The sequence below is a fragment of the Fistularia commersonii genome, chromosome 22 (assembly GCF_037954325.1).
Source record: "Fistularia commersonii isolate RoL2024-O1a breed Wild chromosome 22, RoL_Fcom_v1.0, whole genome shotgun sequence".
Classification (NCBI taxonomy): Eukaryota; Metazoa; Chordata; class Actinopteri; order Syngnathiformes; family Fistulariidae; genus Fistularia; species Fistularia commersonii.
Genome location: NC_141305.1, coordinates 11642182 through 11664827, shown reverse-complemented (window position 1 = coordinate 11664827; position 22646 = coordinate 11642182). Strand labels below are relative to the sequence as shown.

At 41.0% G+C, this 22646-nt stretch overlaps 2 protein-coding genes across 3 annotated transcripts in view; one reads left to right on the top strand and one right to left on the bottom strand.

The window, feature by feature from the left end:
* Window positions 1-2042: 2042 nt before the first annotated feature.
* ift81 (intraflagellar transport 81 homolog) lies at window positions 2043-21314 on the bottom strand. 2 transcript variants are annotated; one of them, XM_086169478.1, is made up of 18 exons: window positions 21258-21314; window positions 18411-18514; window positions 18095-18275; window positions 17919-18008; window positions 17563-17628; window positions 17138-17248; window positions 16400-16484; window positions 15182-15345; window positions 14981-15076; window positions 14127-14273; window positions 9437-9586; window positions 6981-7109; window positions 6139-6228; window positions 4900-4986; window positions 4431-4502; window positions 4155-4240; window positions 3876-3921; window positions 2043-2718 (listed from the first exon to the last, which is right to left on the bottom strand). In XM_086169478.1, exons 2-18 carry the CDS (start codon window positions 18488-18490, stop codon window positions 2500-2502), a joined length of 1899 nt encoding a protein of 632 aa, XP_086025604.1. In that variant the 5' UTR covers window positions 18491-18514; window positions 21258-21314; the 3' UTR covers window positions 2043-2499. The 2 variants fall into 2 exon arrangements, with proteins under 2 accessions (XP_086025604.1, XP_086025603.1); XM_086169477.1 differs by lacking the exon at window positions 21258-21314 and adding an exon at window positions 18651-19212.
* Window positions 19858-22646, top strand: part of LOC147221715 (breakpoint cluster region protein) — a 40955-nt gene continuing 38166 nt past the window's right edge. Inside the window, exon 1 of the mRNA XM_086169476.1 lies at window positions 19858-21474. Coding sequence (XP_086025602.1) covers window positions 20133-21474 — 1342 coding nt within the window. The 5' untranslated portion in view covers window positions 19858-20132. The remainder of the gene's footprint in view (window positions 21475-22646) is intronic.

The window sequence follows — 22646 nt, the reverse complement described above, 5'->3', positions numbered from 1 at the left end:
GTGGTCATCAGGTAAAGCCTGTCGCTGCTGCAGACACAGTGAAGCTATTATTTGTTTAAATTACAATCCAGGAAAACCTGCTGCTGTACCTGTGGAGTTGAGGTGGCCCTTTGGTTTCAAGAATTTTCATGTGCTCTTCATTTGACCTCTACAGTGAGAGGGAGGATGTTTCGTCCTTTGCTTCTCTGCCTCCTTACTGGCAGTTAGCAGCTGATGTGGAAAGTGAGTGAGCAACAGAGAGAGGGGCACGAGAGAGTAGCGCCCATTGAGAAAGCAGAGAGCTCGACCAAATGCTTGCACCCGAGGCAACTGCCTGTGCTTCCTAGCTCTGAAACTGCCACTGCATTAATACCTCCTTTAGACTTGAGTTGTGGCTCCATACAGGAATGAGCTCATCCTGAGTAAAAAGATACAGCTGCAGTTTATTGCCTAGGGTGCCACCGGTAGATTTAAAAGATGAGCGCAAACAAAGGAAAAAAGATCAAATGTACCAAGAGGGCAGGCCTACAAATTCGATCAGGCTAGCCCATTTGTTTGCATCAACTACATCTGCAGAGCAACTGCCATACTGCTCTAAAGGTGAAAAGGCAGTGGGTTGACCCTTTGGCCCCGGCCATGCACTTTAGGGGGTATCACTACCAGATATTTTATGGGACTGACGTTCATCATCTGTTAACACATCTTAATAAGGCCCAAGAAACATAAGGTGTTGTAACAATAATAACATGCTCTCGCCCTCTTGGACATCAAGCAGCCTTTAACAATGTGCACTTGATCTGTTTGGCTCCAGAGTCGCAAACATCGGCTGTCAGCAGGAGATTAGAGGGAGGATCCTGAAACATCCACCAAGACATTTGTTGGATCACAGAGCTCGCAAACCACTGTGTGCCCCAAGCTTTGTGAGTTTACTCACTTTCTAAAAATGTAATCAATTTCAAAGTGGGAATATACATTTTTTTGGTGCCACTTATAGTTTGAAATAGATTTTCACAACCATGAATTCACTGAAAAGAATTGTATGTAATCCACTATAAAAGTAAATAGAATGTTTTCAATCGTTAGATGTTTATTCATAGCAAAAGAAATAGCAAACACAATCTTCTGCACATTGCAGCATTTCCATTTCTTAAAATGAAAAAAAAGGTTACATACTTTATCAGGAACAGACACACAATGAACACATGACAATCTTCACTCTATTCTTGAAATAAAAACAAATCAAAGAGGCTATATTCTTAGATAAAATGGATACAAGTAGAACAAAATCACCCTTGCATCAGCACAGTTCAAAGCAACGGAGGTCACAGCGAACTCCAAAATTGGCAAGAAACTCGGCTCAAGGTCATGTTTGTCGGTGCCAGAAATAGATGACCGCGGCCTGGTCCCAAAGTGCATCACTTTGTAAGCCCTTATCTGCCTTGACTGAAAGAGTCTTCTTAAAGATGTGTGAAAAAGGAGCGCCCAGTGGGGCTCTCATACATGTGTTCTTTAAGATGGAGATTAACAGAGGATCTCAGACCGTGTCATCGATGAAGCTTTGCACTCTACTCAAAGTTGGACTCAGTCCTAAGTGGTCTTTACTCAGTAAGATTTGTAGCGAAATATTGTAAATTTCGACAGAAAAGTTTGTCGTAATCGCAGGGCTTGTGTTAATAAATCAGAATAATTCTACAGGCATATCACAATTTGCATTCTGCCCGCCACCATTTCTGTATGAGGAAGCCCTTGTGCTATACTATGGAGTCTGACTAAACTAAAATAAAAAAAAGAACACCAAATGTTGATTACTGAATTAAAAAAAGAACACCAAATGTTGATTACTGAATAAAAGGAATTGGTGTTTTTCATGATGATTGATAACTGTTAAAAAGTGAGGGGAGGAATGTTTGACATTTTGTTGGTTTAGAAAGTGAAAGGCATTAATATTGATCAGACACTAAAAAAGAAGAAATAGGTGGTCATAGGTCGCCGGGTCTCTCAAAACATGATGACTCTTAAAATGTACAGAAGGATACATCCAAAATAAAACAGACTAGGTGTAACAGGTATTAATTTAATTCCATTGTAAGATTAGTCTCTTAACCACATATACTTGTTATCAATCAAAGTAAAACTATTCAGAGTGTTTGAACTTAATTCAGTATTTTCAATGTTATTTGTATAACAGAAACCCAAACAAAACTCAAGTTTCAATATACACACTCTGATATTCGACTTGGACTGAAGCTGTTTTAATTAAACATAATTATGGCAGTCATTGATGAAGTTATTGGCGCATAAATTTCATCATTATTGAATTTATGTTGGAAATGCAGTACATTAAATAGCTTTGAACAATGAATGCAGAAATAGAGACATCTGTGTGTGTTTGTTTCAGGAGCAGACGAGGGTTGATGTGTGCTGGAGTCTTGAAGTGGACGCTATGACGCCATCACATAAGGTGATTGATCTTTCTGTGCACGAACAGCAAGCAGACAGGAAAATGATGCACAGACAGTGTTATGTAGAGACATTCTGTGGTCCCACTCTGTCCTCACACAGCACCAGCCTATCTTTTCCTTCCTCCTGGATGACCTGACCAATTGATGCCTCATTCTGAGCTTTTATGAAACACCGTCTCTTGCACTCCATCAGCTGCTCCAAGTCCTGCCAAAGCTTCATCTGCTCCATGTTGTCACCATGGCTCTCCTTCACAGTCTTCTGCTTCTCACGCAACTTCTGGAATCCACATAAAATGTCGAGGGAAGACAAAGTCAAACATCTTGCTGTGGTAGATATCAAAACAACCAGGCAAGTTTATTTATACAGCACCAATCAGACAAAAGGAGGCATGTAACCTTTTTACAAGGAAGAGAAATTAAACAAAAACTGACACAATATCAAAAGAGGTTTTAAACATGCAAAAAAAATAATTAAAAATGTCTAATTACATTTGAAAAGGCTAGCAAACAAGCAGCTGGCTTGATTTAAAGAAAGAAATGTTCCGTATGATTTTTTGGAGAGCAGCAGGCAAGAGTTATGTTTGAAGTCTTGATTCAAATTTGCGGACAGTTTCGGCAGGTACTAAGGCATAATTAATTACAAGTGTAACTATAAACCGAGTATACTTGTCCCATAGGTCCCTCATGGTCTGGATGATTCATAACACCTAAATAAATCACTGATGTATTTTCACCCCATGACCGTTTATTGCTTTATAGGCCAGTAAAAAAGATTTTAAAATTTAACCTTTGACACACATAGCAGTGATTTAGGGAGCCCCACCTTGCTGGTGCTGGAGAGGTCTCAGCAGCAGCAGCTGTCTGATCGATGTTTCGCTCAGACACCAACTGCCCAATGAAAATGAATGCACCAACTGTTTTTTTTCTGCACACTGCTTTTTTTGTTATATTCTGAAGTGGCAGATTTTTTTTCCTACATTTATTCAAATGGACTAAAGATGTGAATACATTGAGGCAAAAAATATCCAAATGAGCTCATTTATTACATTAATCATCTTTATTTGCAGAGATATTGAAAGATCCCCTTGATCTGTTCCGCAAAGTTACACGGTAAGTCTGAGTAGAGTTTAGCTTATTCACACAAAACCTTATATAAGAGACCATATACTTTTCTGTGATCCGAGCATTAGAGTATGTATGTTGTGAATAGCAGAAGCTCTAAAAATGTATCCTATACATGTGACCTTTGGCGCATGAAGATCATTAGACCATATCTTTTAGTGTGATTTGAACAAAGTCAGCATGGTTCCGGTACAAAAGAGGCAACATGGATGTATATTGAACTAAGTAACAGGTGGCCAGACAGTGTTCTGGATGCTAAAAAAGAAAAGAAAATTCTCAATATTGACCATCATCTCAGTACTCTGCACCTACCTTTCCAAGTAACTCCTGTTCTGCAATATTCTTCATGTACACCTCCCTGTCAAAAAAAAGATACAGGCAGAAGAAATGTTATATGGTGAGACTATACAGTGTTTCATATTTGATGATGCAGTCTATTAGTTCAACTTGAATTCTAGAAGTGAGGAAGCTTGCATCTGAGAGTGAAGAAAGTGTCATCACCTTAATTAACTGTCGAAATAGGACCTTCAGAGGGTAAAAAGAGAATATTCCTTGTGCGAGCAGCTGGCTGGCCTGGCTCACTGTGCTCACCTTATGGCCTTTTTCTTCTCCTGGGGATCAGAGGACACGTAGGCCTTCATCTCCTCAGCCACCCTCTGCATTTGCATCTCAATGATCTGTGGAGGACAATGGAGCATGACTCACAATTTTTGAAATAGTAGTGGTTGAGGAGCGCGCTTCTAACGATGGGCTCCAGCATTTTAAGCACCTGTACCGCACCTTGGAAATTGTCATTCAATTGCAATTTCGCTGATATGACTCATCAAACATGTTTCTAAGTGATTGGTCTTTGGTCTATGTTCTTGCCTCTGACATGCAGTTGATGTAATGGTATCTGTTTTCCTGCTGTGTCGTCTCCTCCCTCAATGATTTCACCTCCTGTGAATGAAGATACTATGTGTTACTAAAACAATGTATATCACCACATTATATTGGGACCAGAGAGATTGGAGAAATAGTCTGAATTTTAAGATTCAGGCAAAGATTATTGAGACAAAAATAAAATACGTTTGCATGATAAATCTTATACATTTATTGAAGTGGTAAATCGATTGATTTTCTTACTTCTTTCTTATAAACACATGACTTATATTTCTTAAAATTCAGATTTCTTTCCCCTAAAGTCTGTTTCATAATTATGTTTTTAAACTGCAATAGCCCCTGATACAAACACTGTGGAAAAAAATTGCGTAACACAGAAGAAGTGAGTAAATGTTTATTAAAATTGCCCGTGGTTAATCTATTAGTTCTTGTAAGGTTGAGCAGCAGCCTGTACCTGCTCAAGCTTAGATGTGTTGCTCTCGAGACCTGCGGCGCAGCTTTCATACTGCGACTTCTTTTCCTCATATTCCTGGGTAAGCACCTGTTGAAATGTAGTGGGAATCCATGGTGGGGTTCACTCATTAAAAACACAGAGGTATCAGTTACCAAACAGTATTCTACATGAGAATGCATTAATATACCAATTCCAACAGCTTCCATATATAGAAACCCTCTTATCATAGCATCAATGTTCAATGTTTGAGCAGTTGAACTCACAATAGCCTCTTACAAAGTCTATTTATGTCTTCCTGTTGCAGCTTTTTATTAGCAGACATTTCCCAGAGAGATGGAACACGTGTAGGAACATTTAAGCCTCTGCTTTGGCAAGGTTGTGTGTGTGTGTGTGTGTGTGTCTGTGTGTGTTGGGGGCTTTCCCATCATGCATTTTATCAGAGTACTATGTAAATTATTCTAAATGAAGTCTGTCATGATATTAGATAGAATTATGATGCAATTGACTTGCCGTAACATAGTAATTGATATTTTGTCTAACATTCAGGAGAGTTAAAGCTTTTCCTGTCAAACTGCTCATTAAAACGATTGTTTTTTTCGGCAGTTGAAAATATGTTAAAGCTGTAGGTCACATTTCATATATGCTAATTTAGTGTATTTTCATGCAACCATTATATTTGATACATCAATGTATTGTTTAATCCTCAACAGAAAAAAAAACAAAAAAAGCACACAGATCTCATCCAGTTTTGAATTCTACTTTTGTCGGATTGTATGGGGCACATCTTCTTCCTCTTTCAGCTTTTCCCTTCAGGGGTCATCACAGCGAATCAACTTTCTCCATCTAACCCTCTTCTCTGTTTCCTCCTCTCTCACACCAACTACCTTCATATCCTCTCTCAGTATGTCCATTAATCTTCTCTTTGTTCTTCCTGGAGACCTCTTGCCTGGCAGCTCCAATTCCAGCATCCATCTACCAATATATTCTCTATCCCTCCTCAGTGCATGGCCAAACTGTCTCAGTCTGGCTTCTCTGACCTTCTCTCCAAAACAGCCTGATCCTATCCATCTTCGTCACTCCCAAAGAGAACCTCAACATCTACATCTCTGCGACCTCTAGTTCTGCTTCCTGTCTTTTTTTGTCATTGTAACAGTTTCTAGGATTGTATGAGGCACATAATCATCATAACAATTCTGTATTTGCAGAGAAGCTGGGGATGTATGAAGCAGTGATCATCACCTGATGACGCTGTCTCAGCGATCTGAGTTCTTTGATTGTTGGTGCTAAAGCGGACTTTTTCTCCACGATCATAGCATTTAATTTCTTTACCTGTAAAGACAAATATTATTACAGCTGGTGCATTCAAACCGAACAAAAAAAAAATCATGAACATAATCAAAATGTTCATATTTTTGGAGGCATATCACTCAGCAGGGAAAGAACCAGGCTACAATGCAGCCAAGTTGATTTTTTTTTAGATGATAAGCAGTTTTGCTGACACTGTGAAAATGCCATTATCCAGCTTCAAAAACAGCAAGACACCAGAGAATGAATTTACAATCTGTGACCACAACTTTTGTCAGCTATGGAGAGTAGCCAATTATAATTGCTTCTCCTGGAAGTTATGATAGGTTGCATAATACGATGAAAAGCCAAATGAATTAAAAATACATATAATATCATTTCCCTGTATTAAGTTTATTCATGCTTGGCTTTATGCCAAACACATGGCAGAAACATTTCACCAGGAAACACGTGCTAGCACAAAAGTTAAAGACAATCGGCATGAGCATTTATTTGGATTAGCCAACCTCGAATAGAGTAGTGGATGACCCTGAACAAGTTCAAATCCAGTTTCAAATACTTAATCAAATTTGTAAATATGTTACTTTGGTGAATAAATGTAAGTCTTGTGTATGCTTCAAAACTGAAATCTTCAAAACTTTGAAGCTACCACATGTAGAATTTAGCAACATTTTCATTTGTGAATTAACCAACATACTAAAATGCTGTTAGGTGACTTTGGGCAAGACTTCATTTCAACAATACAGTTGACAAGTAAAACGATAGAGTGTAGTCACCATTCCCGACATGTCATCCAGCGTGCGTCCCTTCTTCTCGTCTAGCTCGCTCTTTATGGCTGACACCCTCTCCAGTTCCTCCTGAGTGTTACTGTAGCCAGAGATGCCTTTCTCCTCCTCGACTGCTTGCTTGAAGGACACAGTAGAGAGACAAGGCAAGTAAACCACACCATATTGAATTGACCTGGGTGATAATTGTGGTTTCATGTTGAAAACTTTAACTCAGAATCGTCACTGGGTGAGCGACAGTCAGGCAGTGGACGGTTGAAGGCAGATCATATGCCGAGGACGGAGGCACGCAGACCACATTCGGCCGTCAACAACATGGATAAAAGATAGGAAACAATTCTATCATCCGTAATTCACTAGTGCCGTACATAAATCAGAGAGTATGGTCAATTGATTTAACTTGTGCTAAGGCTGCTTGGGAACCATCAATCAAATATCCTAAGTTTACACTTCAATGACCTGTTTCTGCTCCGATTTATTGTTTGTACAGCAGGTTTCATGTCTAGACCTTTTCAGCTCTCTAACACTCCTTTTTTGGGCTTGTCAAATTTCCACTCAAACCCTGTCTAAATCCCTTTACTAATAAGACAACTTGCTGAATGCTGACTAGTTAAATGATGAACAGCTCTGTAGAAGAACATGGGTAGTGACATTTTTCCCAAGGAAGATTCATGTACTGCTAAGTCCCTCCCCACTGTATTGTGATAAACTCAGAGGCCAAACCTGCAATCTGACAGTAAGTACTTGTGGGAACTGACAGAGGATTACCTTATCTTAAATGCTGAGGGACATATACGAATATTGAATTTATAATCAGTAAATTATTCTCTTAAATGGATTTCTTACACACAAAAAAGATAGTGAAATAGCAGTCACATTGCACAGATTTCAGATCGGGTGACTCCAAAACACAGCAGACAGCAGCAGCTATTGCACCAAAGTTTTGAATATTACGGTAATTTTTGCTGACACTGAAAAAAATCAAAATGTAAAACAGATGCTACAGGTGCTGCAAATTCTCTGCAATAACAACCAAGTACTTCCATTGGTAAGTGGCAGTGCGACAATAGGTCTTCTCGTATGTTGACACTCAAATTAAGTTCTCTGGTAAATAAAGATTAGCTCTGAAGGCAGATGACATTATTCCTTCAGCAGTCCTGAGCTGTCAGCCCTGCCTCAGTCCAGTTCTCAACTCATGCTATGAAGTCCCAGGCTCTATTACTGTATCTGAATAAATCGCAGAAAAGTTAACTTCTGTCATTGTTCATGGAGCTGGAGCCAGATTTGAAAACTGCATAGTTCAAAGTAACCACTGATCATAAAATGTCTGGGCATACAAATGTATGAAAACCCCCAACCGGCATCTTCTAAATTAATTTTATGAAACTTTCAGTTGAAAAAGGAGTGCAGGAGTACCTCTAAACCTCTCAGACGGGGAGCTGCTCCTCCTACGTCCTACTTACAATGATTTTCTCGCGACAATGAAAGCACCTATTCACACATGAGCTTGTGGCTCTCGCCGTCATAACATAACAGCGACTAAAGCCAATTTTACACACATATTTCGCAACACCGGTTGAGCATGTGACAGCGCCTTGGTAGCGCTCTGCTCACTTGCACAGCCAAAAAAAAAAGGAAAAACAAGACTGTAGGTGTGTACTTCTATCCAGACAGCAACTTAAAAAAATAGCACCATACTGTCAATGAGTAAGTGGTTTATAACCGAGACTTAACAAGTACAGCTAAAGGACCCTGAAGGTGTAAAGACGCTCTATGGATGACTGCTGAGACATCAGGAATCTAAAAGACCGGCGGCTTTTGAATCAAGTGTGCTCGCGGTTAGTTTAAATATGAAAGCTGTGGCATGAAAACATTTTCGAGATTAATTTTATGTCTCACGGTCGGGGTTACGTGGGGAGACCGGCATCATTCAGCTGCAGTAAAGAGCTCGCAACTCAAACAAACCCCAGCTCGGGATGCAGGCACAGGAGGAGCAGCAGATGCTGCTATCAGAAATAGCAGCTCAGTCTGGCCTCCGTCAAATAACCTATCAGCGAGTCAGGTGTTGCCGCTGCAAAGAGGTGTGAAGCAATCTATGAGAAGCAACCACCTCTTGCTGTTAGCATGGCCAACTTGAATGGGATATAACTGAAAACAACCCATACTGAAAGAGCAGGACTAGGGGTAGAAAAGATACAGACTGAATACAAAATAGCAGTGAGGACAAAGAGATTAAGAATGTAAAGGGTCTAGGTAAGATTATCAAACATTTAAAGTAAGATGGTCTGTTAAAACCACAAGTTATTTAAGTCAGATGAATGCTCAGTCTGCATTCAAATGTGAATGTATTTGTGTGCTGCACTGCATTTTCAGGTCACTTTGGGTTATATATTAATACCCTTCTAGATTCTTCAAAGTAGATTCAAGTTGGAAAACCCTGAGGTTACCAGTTTCTGTTGGAGCGTCTCCAGCCTCTGCCTGACGATCTCCTCGGTGCGTTGAAGAACTCCATTCTCCGTCTTCAGCTCTGCAATTTCTTGCCGTTTCTTCTTGTAAACGGTGCCCTTGCTTCGCAGTTTTACCACCAGACGTTTCAGCTGCGAGGAAGCAAGACACAGACTTCAAATTACCTACTTTGCATAAAGTTAAAACATACACAAAGACATCAAGAGTGAATCTGACTTGCTTTTGTAACAGAAATGTCAAGTAACTTTAGAGAGTTTGCATAATGTTCCTACAGTTATGCTGATATTTTGTGGTGATAAATTTGATATTTTAATAAATCTGCTGATGTTTGTGCTAAATTTTAATGTAGAGCTAACTTTAAAGTGAAACATTAAAATCCATTGAATGTCAACATCAAAAAAAGGATAAAGTAAGCATTTTGTTCAAGTTAACACTTAGACATATGGATGACATTGGATTTTGGTTACTCAAAACCAGAAATATATCACAATCTCAATGTAAAATCTGCTGGCATCTGTATCCAAATGACAAATGTAAATGTATTTTTTGCCACACCGAATCCAGGATTTCACATCCTAGATTCAACTAAATGGCAAAATCAACAATGGCAGAGGCCCTTTGAGAATACATTACAAACTACGACGATCGATATTTTATAACCTTAAGTGCTACTGATTTTTTCTAAGCTGCTGTAAATTAATGACTCTGTACACCGCATTGATGAACGAGTGTATTCAAAACTGCTGTGACCCCCACAGGACCGCATACCACCTCAACTTTCCACTACAGAGGGTACTCTGTGAGTCAGAGCACAGTCTGGTGTTTTGACATGAAAGGATCTGTTCACCTTGCTTCAAAGTCTGCTCTAATACAATATACATGTATATATGTATGTTACAATAATAACTGATGGTTGAAGTCACACAAGCTCCACTATCATCCTTAGGGCTTATATATCCTTATTCTGCCTGCAAATCCTTTTATTTGAGCTAAGAGGAGAGCTATGCGTGTACAGTCGGAACACAAAAGTCAGGCTTTCTAATGTGAAATTCCCTCCGAGTCTGCTCTGAGCAAGGAGAGTGAAGCAAAAAGCATTTTGTACTGAAAAGATCAGAACATGATTGAGTGTTCCACTTGACTTGATAACTGAGGCACCTCCTGGCTTCGAACAACTTTAAAACATTTGACCGGGAACAAAATTTTGTGCTTTGTCCCCAGCCTCCTCCTTTATTAGGGAGGTCATTTTGTGGGCTTTTTTGTGTTGATACAATTCTTCATGGGGAGATGGCAAAAAATTTCAAAAGCATTTCACTTGCATGATATTGCAAAAAGTATTTTTAACTGGCATGCAGAGACTTACTCCTACGGTAACTTGACGCTGTGTGAGATTTGAATTTTCCCTTGAAAACATGGTATAAATTTGAATACATCTGGATGGCAACCCAGCTCATGTGCCAAGCATATTGAGTAAGGCCAGAGGAAAAGACAATAGGTTGATAGGTTGAGGGTGGAGCTGCAAGAGGGTGGGGGCACGGAGGGCATACCCTGATCTTAAACAGTCACTTGATACTGTCAGGTCCACAGCCAGCTATGTGCAGCGATCGGCTTCAACTGGCAGAATAACTGCTTTAAGTGGATACCCAGTTGCTCCCCGCCCTGACAGTCCACTGGGACCCCATGAAACTCCTCCACAATGAAGAGCAGCTATAAATGAACATGGACACGCGAGAACAGCCCCAGAAATCACAGAATGTGCTTCATGTCCTTTGGGGACCCTGATGCTTGGTGTGTGTATGTGCACATGTGAGAGCGAGTTGGTGGGTGTGAGTGGGTGTACGTATATTCTTTGTGTATTTTAGGACATCAAGGGCAGACACGGCTAAGAGAGGAATTAGCACAGCAGAATAATACTGCATAGTGTTCCTGACAGCATGTTCCCAAAACAACTTTTGTTTCACTGTCCGGGAGCATCGTCATAGCACACTTGCAGCAGACATGTGAAGCGCAAGTACACGCACGTGCACGCACACACACACACACACAAACAAAGAAAATAAAATCTAAAGAAATAAATATTACTGAATGGTGAAAGTTTGTATCGAAAAGTCAGTGGGGTCCTAGATGAAGCAAGACTAAATTTAACCAGAGTGATCAAGCTGGTTGATAAACATGGAGCTTCATGTTACTGGCCAACCAAAGATGAGCAGATGCAGTCATCCCACTCAGACAGACCCTGCAGTTGGTGGGTGGCATGTGATGACACACATCCGAGCTGAATGGAAAATACCTCTGATAAAGTGATCATCTTCACCATGGCAGATGACCCAAAACGACGGGAGTCTGATAAGCTAAATCTAATTTTCCATATACTGTACTTCATCAATGTATAGATGCTAGGATTAGCAAAGACACACACGCACTTGAAAACAACTTGAAAAGTAACAAGAAAATACCTATAATGTGGCAGAAAACTACCCTGACAATCAGCAATAAAAATCCATTAGGTCGGCAATAAATTACAAAAATGAGCAGGAAATGACTAAAAATCTCATCAAGAAACTACAACACATGAATGAAAATATTCCACAGAAATGACACAAAAATGACCAGGAAATGACTTTAAAATGACAAAGAATCAAGCTAATAGCTAGCAAGACATTAGACAGCAGTCACAAGAACAGTGACCTTGACAAAGCATGCTAATAAATATAACAGACATTTTGGAAGTTCAGAAAACTACTCTCAAATAATAAAATTATATAAGTCTGCATCCAGAAATCTTTCATGAAATTAAGATTATAGTCAAAGGATAATTGTTCATCTACTGTAATCATTTCATGTAACAAGATGATAATTACACAATCATCCATATATATATATATATATTGCAATAACTTTGGGAATTGGCATTTTCCATTACAGTGCTTCATGTCAGTTTCTGCTTCCCCTTCTCAGCTGCATCACTCAGACTGCACTTCCTGAGGTCAACAAACATGAAGTATTTTTTTTCCACTGATGTTCCACTTCCTTTATTATCTGGAGTGAGTGTAAACAGTGCTGCAAAAGAGAGCCGGCCCCTTTAGTATCAAGGAATGCAATTTTCTAGGAAAGTCTGTACAATTCACGTTAAGTGAAAATGAATTCTGGATTTAAGAAAAAATGACACATCTTGTGTGAACATTGGGCTTTTAAAATAATACACAATCAAGCCTAAAATTAATGATATGCGTTGCATTTCATGTGTCTGTTCTGCTGATTCCAGGAGAATTTTTTTTTTAAATTCTTCGACCCACCGGGTCAAAGGAGTCAGAGCAGGAACAACATATGTGGCTCTTCCACAAGGATTGACAGCTTCCCCTTGACACAGGGGGAGCACGGAGAGATCTGGTGCAATTCCAGACATGCTGTGACTCTTTTGCCTCAGCAGCCAGCCCAGTTCTGACCTCAATGTGCGTCAAACAACAAGCTATAAAAATTCTCCTCTTCAAAGTGCATTATGGAAGTAGTGCAAGACCATCTATCAGCATCTCTGTGCTAAAACAGAAACCTTTACAGTTGAGTCATTTTCCGTGAGCTAATGAGCGAGTAATTGCTCAGGGCATTCTGACTTCAGTGCAACAACTGTCTTAAGTTTCAGGCTCCCTATCAATAGTTTAGTCATGGTAACCTCCGGCAGATCACTGCATGTGTTTGAAAGGCGGCGAGCGGGGCATCCTCATCATGGGATAAAAATAAGACAATGGGTTTATACCCAAGATCTGCTCAATGTGCTCAGAGGGTTTGAATTTGTATATTGCTACTACTTAAGATCGGAGGGGAAAAGCACAGTTCCAACCGTTTTGTTCAGTACCATTCCTTGTTCTGGATATGCTCAGTTCAGCTCTATTTATGGCCCTTCATGGGAATGTGGGGGAGAGAGGGGAAATGGATAAGTAACATTAGACAGTGAGCCCGTCCGTGTTTGGATAAGACCAGAAATAGCTTCTTATGTTGTCTGAGGTTTAAAAATCTACGAGTGCACTGTAAAGTTCAGGTAGGTATAGCACTAGCCTTTTCATGCAGGCTGACATTAAATCCTTCACAAAAACCAAGCTAGGCACACTATATATTCATATCCAAAGGCTCAGCTGAATCTGACAAGCACTTACTGTTACTTGGGTGATAGTGAATGTATTCCTTTATGTAAGTAAAGCACGTGTTGTCAATTGACTGGTTGGTCAGACTGTCATTTTACAGGTTGCCATACTCTTTGTTTGTTTTCTCCCGCTTCCACATTGAAGCCAGTGGATTATTACACAAGATCACATGATTAAGTGAGCAAAGCTGCAAGGAAGCAAAAACATGGGCCTGATGAATAATCCACTGTGACAAAACTGGATGATGATGAATATATTCAACAGTTTCACAGAGCAGCAGGCTGGGACACATCCACCTAAGACAGCTCCCCTTTTAATGGATTAGCGACTGCTTTTACAAGATGTTCAGTTACTAATCAATAGGTTTGTTATCACATGTGCAGTTCTTCACAACAAATTGGTGGAAACACAGATACGGTTATTGATTTTTGCTTGAGCCCTGTGGTGAAGAAATAGACGTCACACGAACCCAAACAAAACCCTTGTGGACATGGAAATTGTAACAGCAGCACCAGAAACACGGCCGACAATGTACCTCGTCTCCCCGAACAACCTCTTCCCCGTCCGACGCTCCGCCCAGCTTGGTCTTCTGCCTCAACTCTCGTTCTGCAGCTGCCAGCTCCTCCCTCACCTCCTGAAGCTCCTCTGCCTTTGCTTCCTTCCTGCGGCTGATGATGGAGGCCTAAGAGATTGACGTTATATTATTGACAAAACACATGACTAGCTAAAAAAGAAACTAAGCACAAAACAAAATTTCACAGAAATTTGTTTCATTCAAGGTAATTAAGAGGGTTCAATACAGAATTGAGCCAAAATAAACCAAGACCACGTCATTGTGACACTGCGGGAGAAGTCAGAGGATCCACAGAATCATTTGATCGTCTTGTAATCCTCAGTATTTTTTGTAAAATGAAAATTTTAGGGATCGTCAACATTTAGTGTTATCTATCTTTTGCCAACTGTAATAATAAAATAGAGATATATAAGTTCTCCTGTCATGCTCTTAGAATCAAAAGTCAATGAGGAAATTATCAAATCCATCAGGCATCCAATCCATGTCAATGAAATTAATTTAACAGTATATGAACATTGTTGGCTTCAAACAGGCCTCGATCTCACACACACACAGGGAGGGTAGCACACAAAAAGGTTTTTGAAATATGTGCAATTAAGGACACTCCTCATACTGTTTTGGTCATTTATTGTTGAATGTGAGGCTAAAAGGGAGAGAAGAAAATATTTTTGTGTTTTGCAGGCTATCAGCCTCTGTAAGTCTAGGGCCTTAAGACATTACACGAACCCAAACGAAACCCTTGTGGACATGGAAATTGTAATAGCATAAGGGCATGTATGCACGAGAAAAAAAACAAAAATCGATGAGGGCAGCACCTGTTGCCTGTAGAGAGTCAGCTTGTCATCCATGGGGTCATTTCTAATCATCTTCTTCTCAATCAGCTGGTTTATCTGAGCATCTACTTCTTTGATCTGGAAAAGATTCAGTAATCCGTCAGTAACACATTTCTCACAACTTGGCAATGTGAATATAATACACACGCCACAAATCACAGCCCCCTCTTCCCCCTTCCTGACCTTGTCCTCCAGCTCCCGGAGATCGGCCGAGCTCATGGCGGGCTCTGACACCACCTTCTGTAGGTACCGCACCAAATACCTCAAACCCTCTACCTCCTTGGGGAGTTTTTCAGAGACCATGTAGGAGTTAAATTTTATCTCCTCTTCAAGCCTCTTCACTAAGCCTGTTGAGAAAGACAGCTTAAGTTTAGTGAATATCACTAGTAATTCCGAAAGAGACTGAAAAGACATAACTGTTTTAATTATAGAGAGTAATTGTTGCTTTCTCAAACAAATTCATTATAAGCATCAATAGGAGGAGTCCAACATTTGAAGCTGACACTGCCGGGATTCCAACCTTAAAAAGATATCATGCCTGTTATATTAATGAGAATATTGGTGTGCACCTGAGTGGATGCATATTTGCAGATGCATTATGATTTGAATATGGTAATGTGTTCTATGTGACTGATTCACAGCAGATGTAGGGATTGATTTCCTCACTTTGACAATTTCTTTGACAATGAGGTACAAAAAAACACATTCAAATGAGATTTTGTAACTTTGGTGTTAATAAAATGGGATCCCAGGTCACTGCAGAGGAGCAGGATGGGGCAAAGTAGGTAGGTGACCAAGATAGATATATTCAGAGGGGTGAAGGTTCACATTTCATATCTATAATTCCAAAAGGGTTGATTACCATTGTACAGATGCATTGCTAAGTCTTAGTTTGATCCTGTGGCTTTGAGATTAAATATCAACTCCATATCTGTCAGATAACATTACGGTTAGCGTAAATGTCTCTTCCATAATGAACATATGCAAAAGATATCGTAAATGTATGTCTACAAAAACAGTTAAATTTACCTCACTGATTTTGTTCTTGAACTTCTAAATTAAAATGGCCAGTTACCTCAGTAATTAGTTTAGATTCATGAACAAACACACTGATAAGTGACTTTAATTGCACAGCATTGCCTCGGTCTGAATTAGACTGGTCATTTTAGAAACTGCAAATGTGTAAATTGTTCACCCCGCTGAGGAGGCAATACTAGATGAGAACAATAGACGAGACTTTAAACAGCAGATAAGCTCTGTCATAGCACTTCAAAAACCAGTTTAATAAGAGAGGCTCAACAAATGTAAGCCTATTAACCAAGTGACCCGCCCCTAAATCGCAACTGTGTCCTTGAACTTCAATCCTGCGGCGTCCTATGGTGGCAACTGTATTGCACTCACTCTCTGGATTGGCATCTGCTGCTGCCTGTTGCATATCCTTCAACTGCTGCTGCAATCTCTGTAGTCTCTGCTCTGCCTGGAACAACTGAGTACAAGGAGGGTTGACAAGCTGTGTCATTTTGAATGTAATACACCCCTTTAAAGATGGTTATAATTTAAGAGTTGATTGTAGTTTCATGATCATCAGAATACTCAGAATATTTTCTCCACTTATACCTAAATCATTTGTCATCCTTAAATTCTTCTTTGGTTCCGAAGACATTTAGTTCTCAAACATTGAAAAGCAAATATTTACAACTGACAAGCTGTACAGGCAAAACACTGATTGCGACAGAATTGATATGACTTGGCCTGCACAATTAATTATTCAACCAATCACTTCAACTTTAATTTGTCTTAATGAATTAGGTATGATCAAATTTATTCCTCACAGCATGTGATGGGGAAAATACAAAAATCCTTTAATCCCATTGCCAAAAATAAGTCAGTCATCAATATCATAAATAAAAAAAGCACACAATATGTGGCCTGTATCATAATATTTCACCTTCCATTTATAACACAAAGTATATCTTCAGAAGAAAATATCAACAGTTTAAAACATAGTATGCTCATATTTTAGCGTATGTAGTCTTTATCTGAAACTTAGAAAGGATGCAAATGACATTGTATTGGGAGGAGAAAGTATGGCGTTCTTCACAGTTATAAAAAGATATGTTATCAGATGCATTTATTTACTTGATTCTTCTGTTCCTGTTTCTGGTGAGTTAGCGCTTCCTCTCTCTCCCTCTCCACTCGCAGATGTCTGGCCTGCTCCAGCATCCTCTGATGGTTGGGCACTGACTCCACCTAGTGGATGGGCAGGGGCACATTATGATAATGACCGATAGGAAGCAACCGCACAGACATCATAAAAATAACTGTGTTCCTCTGATTGAGTAAAGTTTCGCCTTTTGGCACGGTGTGTGTGTACAAGGCCTGTTAAATCAGCACCTCATTAATGTATACCCTAGTAAAGATGGCTGCGCTGCCAGTCAGATTCCTGTCAAGCTCATCAAAGGGCTATTCGTAGATGTACGACATAGTTTTCCTTCCTCTGTGAATCATAAAGTCATCTAAATATTACACGAGCAATAGCTGTCATTTTGTTTATTCTGACTCACCCTCTTCTTCAACCTTTCCACACGCTTGATGAGCTGGTCTTTCTCCTCCTCCATCGCACTGATGTCCTTTGATTCAAAACAAGAAAAGCTATTTTTGAGAAGTGTTACAAACAAAGACGGTGGGTTATTGTTCATATACGTGCCACTTCTTGTCACCTATATTTCAAACATGAATAAAGATAAGATGTAGGTTGTGCAGACTTCTTTCATTTGTTGGGTTTTTCACCCCAGGACATAATTTTTGGTCCCAGAGTTAAGTCTGTTTTAATGGTTTCACTTTGAAGAATTCAATATGATATTTAAATACTTACTGATCATTTAAAATAAACGGCACTTGTTAGTAGCGGCTGCCTTACCCTTCTGATCTCGGATGTGGAGAAACCAGAAGTCCGCATCTGTTCACATTCCTTGTGAGTCGTCTTAAATATTTCCACCAGCTCTCCATACTGCGAATACATGACATCGACATCTCATCTCACTTGCTGTTGACTGATTTATTATCTTGGATATTTCGGTGACTGAGTTGAATGACCTGGTGAAATGTGTCATTTATGATGTCGTCCTGCAGGAACTCAGCTGGCACCTCTATTTTAACAAGAAAGCGAGCCAAATAAGCCCTCTTTTTCAACTCAGGGACCTTCTGCAGCAGCCAGTGAAGGATGGGGTGGATCACTGGTTTGCTGCCCACCACCAGACCCTGTCTGAAGTTGCTCCTGTGTGATGGGAGGAAAAATATGTATTCAAATAAAAGGTTTTCACACATTGAAAAGAGCTAAAATACACACAGATGCTCATTGAATACTCAGTATTTTACCCCAGTATTTATGCATTCAACCCTAAATACTTACACATCAGATGCGTTGCCAGGAGGTTTGTATTTCAACATACCCAGCAAAGTGCACATTCGCTTTACAGTTTGTTCAGGCATTTCCTCGCGGATATCTAAGGCTTGCTGGGAAAAACAAAACAAAAACAAAAACAGGAGCAACGCTGACACTGCAGAATCTTGCGATGTAATACTGAGCCAGACCTTCAACAATGACTGATAACAGGCCAAAACATTGTGGAGTAAAGTTACGTTACGTTACCTTTGGGTCTATTTCAGCCAGGACGTCGTTCAAAATCTGTAGCAACTGCATCGGATCGAGAGAGTCAAACGTGATGAGGTTGAAGTTCTTTTTAAATGGGTCTCGGTTGAGTTGCTCAACGATGAATTTCAGTTGCTCACTCATCTTGGACAAATTGTTAGCCTAATTAGCTAGCCAGCTAGCTAATGCGATTGAAAATGCCGGTTTCCTCCGTTTACCGAGTTGACACCTAGAACATAAGCCCGTCCTCCAAAGATGTATTTTTTCGCCTGACTTTGTGACTGAGGAAAACAACTGCTTTCTCAAAAAACAGAAAGGGTTCAAAGTTATTGTTATTGTTCGTGTTGCGCTACCAACGCTTTCCACAGAAGCGCCTTGGAAACCATGGAAGCGTCTGGTTAGTGGGCTCGTTGCTAACAGTGCCTGGTCGTTCAGGATAGTTGTATTGCGCTGCGTTTACGCAATACAATAAACATTGAACAGAAATGATAAATGAATAGGCAAAGCACCGTGGATAGAGTAAAAAAATGTACAACAATATCACAATGGCAAAACCTCGGAGATAACCTTACAGTAATAAGCTTGTTTTCTGTAAATCCTGCTGATGGTCTTTTCCATGATCAAGATGAATACCCAGTCAAGTCATTTAATACAATTCATATGATACGGACACAGACCCATAACGCATTCAATATTTAACCCCGAAGTGAAGAAAATGAGCAAATAGAAGAAATATTCTGCTGTGCACTTGAACGCACCACCTTGGCATTGTGAACTTTTGAACCGTCAGGTGGCGCCTCACCCTCCAACGCAACAGCAGTGGTGAACTTTGGTTGGATTTACGGGACTTTTCAGAGCTTTAGCTGAGGTGCAGCGCGTCCCTGAGGTGGATCGACTAGATCAGCCGAAACGTTTGGGTTCGGCTTGTTCTTTTTGATCGACTTGAATAGTGATGACAGGATGGAGACACCTTCCACCGTCTTGCCACGACTCCACGACCGCCGATTTTGACTTGGACACTTGTCCACCCGCCACTGCAAGGCAGTTCCCTCTGGGACGATCAGATCGACCATTTTGAGATAGATTATTTTTCTTTCGCCGGGATCATCCTAAATCACATCTCCCGTAGCCCCTCCTCTTGTTGAAGATGAGCCAAAACACCGGAGACCTCGCCAGTCAGTCTGACAGCAAACACCGAGGGCGCAGAATTCGGAGAACACGCCAGCAGAACTGCAATAACAAAGATCATCTCTCATTCCCTGGACCTTGCACCCAAAAGTGAAGGAGATTTGAGCTGCCTCTGCATAACTCCACGGATTCCCTCCGGCAAAGTGGGGTCGGAATTAACCTGCACCAGGCTTTTGCAGAACCCGTTTGGATGGAACCATGGAGGCTTTAAGTTTCACACTGTTACGGTTTGTGCATTCTTTGGAGGTGTCTGTATTTATGTCGAGTGTGCTTTGAAAAGTGCGTGTCAGAGTAATGACAATGGTGGAACCAGTCGGGTTTGTAGATGCATGGAGAGCCCAGTTCCCTGAGTCTGAGCCCCCCAGCATGGAGCTGAACTCTTTGGGGGACATCGAGCAGGAGTTGGACAAATGCAAGATGTCAATCAGACACTTGGAGAAGGAAGTAAACAAGGAGCGTTTCCGAATGATCTACCTACAGACTCTGCTCGCCAAAGAAAAGAAGTCATATGATGGGCAGCGATGGGGATTTAAAAAGACTCCTCTGACCGGCGAAGGGGGTTCACACAGCCAGAGATCCAACAGAGAAGAAGTGGAAGAGCAGCAGAGAGGACCCTGTAAGACGGGAAGGTCCGAACCCCTAACCCGTCCCGATGGGGGAATGGACTGCGCCTCTCCGGGCCAACAAAAAGATGGGGTTTCACCTGTTCGCCCGGAATCGGACATTCCCGATTTCCCGGTGGGCCCAGGCTCAGTGGCAGCGCTGAGATCAAACTTTGAGCGCATCAGGAGGGCCAACTCCCACGCCTCGGGGGACGGCAGAGGACCGTCGGTGACGGGCGGACAGGAGAAACCCTTCTACGTTAACATGGAGTACCATTATGAGCGAGGGCTCGTCAAAGTCAACGACAGGGAGGTGTCAGACAAGATCAGCACGCTAGGCAGCCAGGCCATGCAGATGGAGCGCAAGCGGTCCCTGCACTCACTCCCTGGAAACCTGTCAGCCGCCTCTGGGGATGTAAACAAGTGTGTTCAGAGGGGCAGGTCCACCGAGGGGAACTGCGGCTACAATGGGTCGTATGACGAACCGGAGGTCAGCCCACATTTCCTGAAAGACAACGTGATCCGGTCGACTGGAGGAAAACCGGAGCAACAGGCAGCAGAGTGCCAGCCGTACGCCAGCGTGTACATTGGAGGGATGATGTCTGATGGGGACACTCGAGTGATCCACATAAGAGACCATAGCACAGAGGAGGACTCACACCTCACCTGGCCCAGGCACTCTTACTCTCCGGGCAGCTTCGACGACGGCGGAGGAGGCTACACGCCGGACTGCAGCTCCAATGAGAACCTAACATCCAGCGAGGAGGACTTCTCCTCTGGCCAGTCCAGCCACGTGTCTCCCAGTCCCACCACTTACCAGATGTACAGGGAGAAGAGTCGTTCCCCTTCTCAGCAGTCATTCGACAGCGGCAGCCCCCCAACGCCCTTGTCCCAGAAACGTCTGAAGCAGCAGGTGATGGTGTCTGAGGCCTCCGTCATCGGGGTGCATAAATCAGGCCAGATCTGGCCCAGCGACGGAGACTCCACCACGTCAAGTAGAACATCCCACGACAACAGCATTCAGGGAGATCTGGGTAGGTCTTTACTCTTTTCTAGTCTTGAAGAGAGGAAAGGATTTTATCACAGATTTTAGCTCTAGGTGAGACCAAGACCATGTCTGTCAGTGCCACTGAAGAGTAGGAGAAATTTAAACAACCCCTTACCTCTGTGGCAAGACTGTATTACATAAGAAATTTGAACCACGTTGGAAAAGAAGGCTCTAAAAATCAGCTGGTTTTCTTGCTCCTACCATTATTTTCCTGAAAATGTTACTGTTACTTAATGTGTTTGTAGCGAACATGCAGACATGTTGAGTTGTTGAATCACAGCTTAAAAAGTTGTGACGGGGCTTAGTTCCCGACCACAAGTCACAGCATTTATACCTAAGAGGCTGTTGCCAGTTTCTTATTGACATTAGTGAGTTAAAATATCACTTAGTGATCAGTGATCTGACCTGTAACAAACCTTTACCCTCTCATTCCATAGCGGGTGAAGTTGTCTCTGACAGCATTTGTTGGTAGTATCTTAGACATCAGTAAACATTTGTGACAAACTAATTCGTAGCGTATTAATTGCCTGAGAACATCAGTGACCTTTATGCTGATTGGACAGCCTTTTGTATATAAGGCCATTTATTTCATGTTTTTATGAATCCAAATATCTATATCATGCTAAGCCCTTAATTAATTAATGCTTATTGACATTATCAATGGTAATTGCTATTTGCAGTCCTTTATCTGGCTGGAAACATAGATGCTGTTCAGGCTGATTTAGATTTAAAAACAAAGTCAAGCAGAAGGTAGAAATACAACTTTTAGAATAAGTGTTTCTGCCATCTCACTGATATTTCACATTGAACAAGATTATAATGATCCTATTTTATCACATTCTAACATGCTGTAATGTAAATCAATGTGTACAGTGCCAAAATAAGACCCTATTATTGAGTGATTTACACTTTGTTCATAAAGATTTATGTCTAGCATGATCAAAACATGAAGGTAGATCTTTCGAAAGCACAGAAAAGGCCTCTAGACACTGACTGATCCCTGGCTGGTTGGGCTGGCCTGCATCCAATAGTAAAGCTCTGATGTGTAATAATTTACCTGCAATCTCTGTAATGTAGTCACAAACGTGTGACCTGGTATGCTAAATCCACCATCTAGTTCTTGGATTAATATGCAGCTTTTACTATTGTCATGTCATT

Excerpts from the sequence above, each read along its gene's own strand:
- ift81 (XM_086169477.1), bottom strand. The coding sequence starts at position 18,794 with ATGAGTGAGCAACTGAAATTCATCGTTGAGCAACTCAACCGAGACCCA. Across the intron at positions 14,274-14,980 it reads TGACTCTCTACAGGCAACAG|GCCTCCATCATCAGCCGCAG; the intron begins GTGCTGCCCTCA and ends TCAATCTCTTAG. Across the intron at positions 9,587-14,126 it reads AGGTTGTTCGGGGAGACGAG|CTGAAACGTCTGGTGGTAAA; the intron begins GTACATTGTCGG and ends GCTTCCTCGCAG.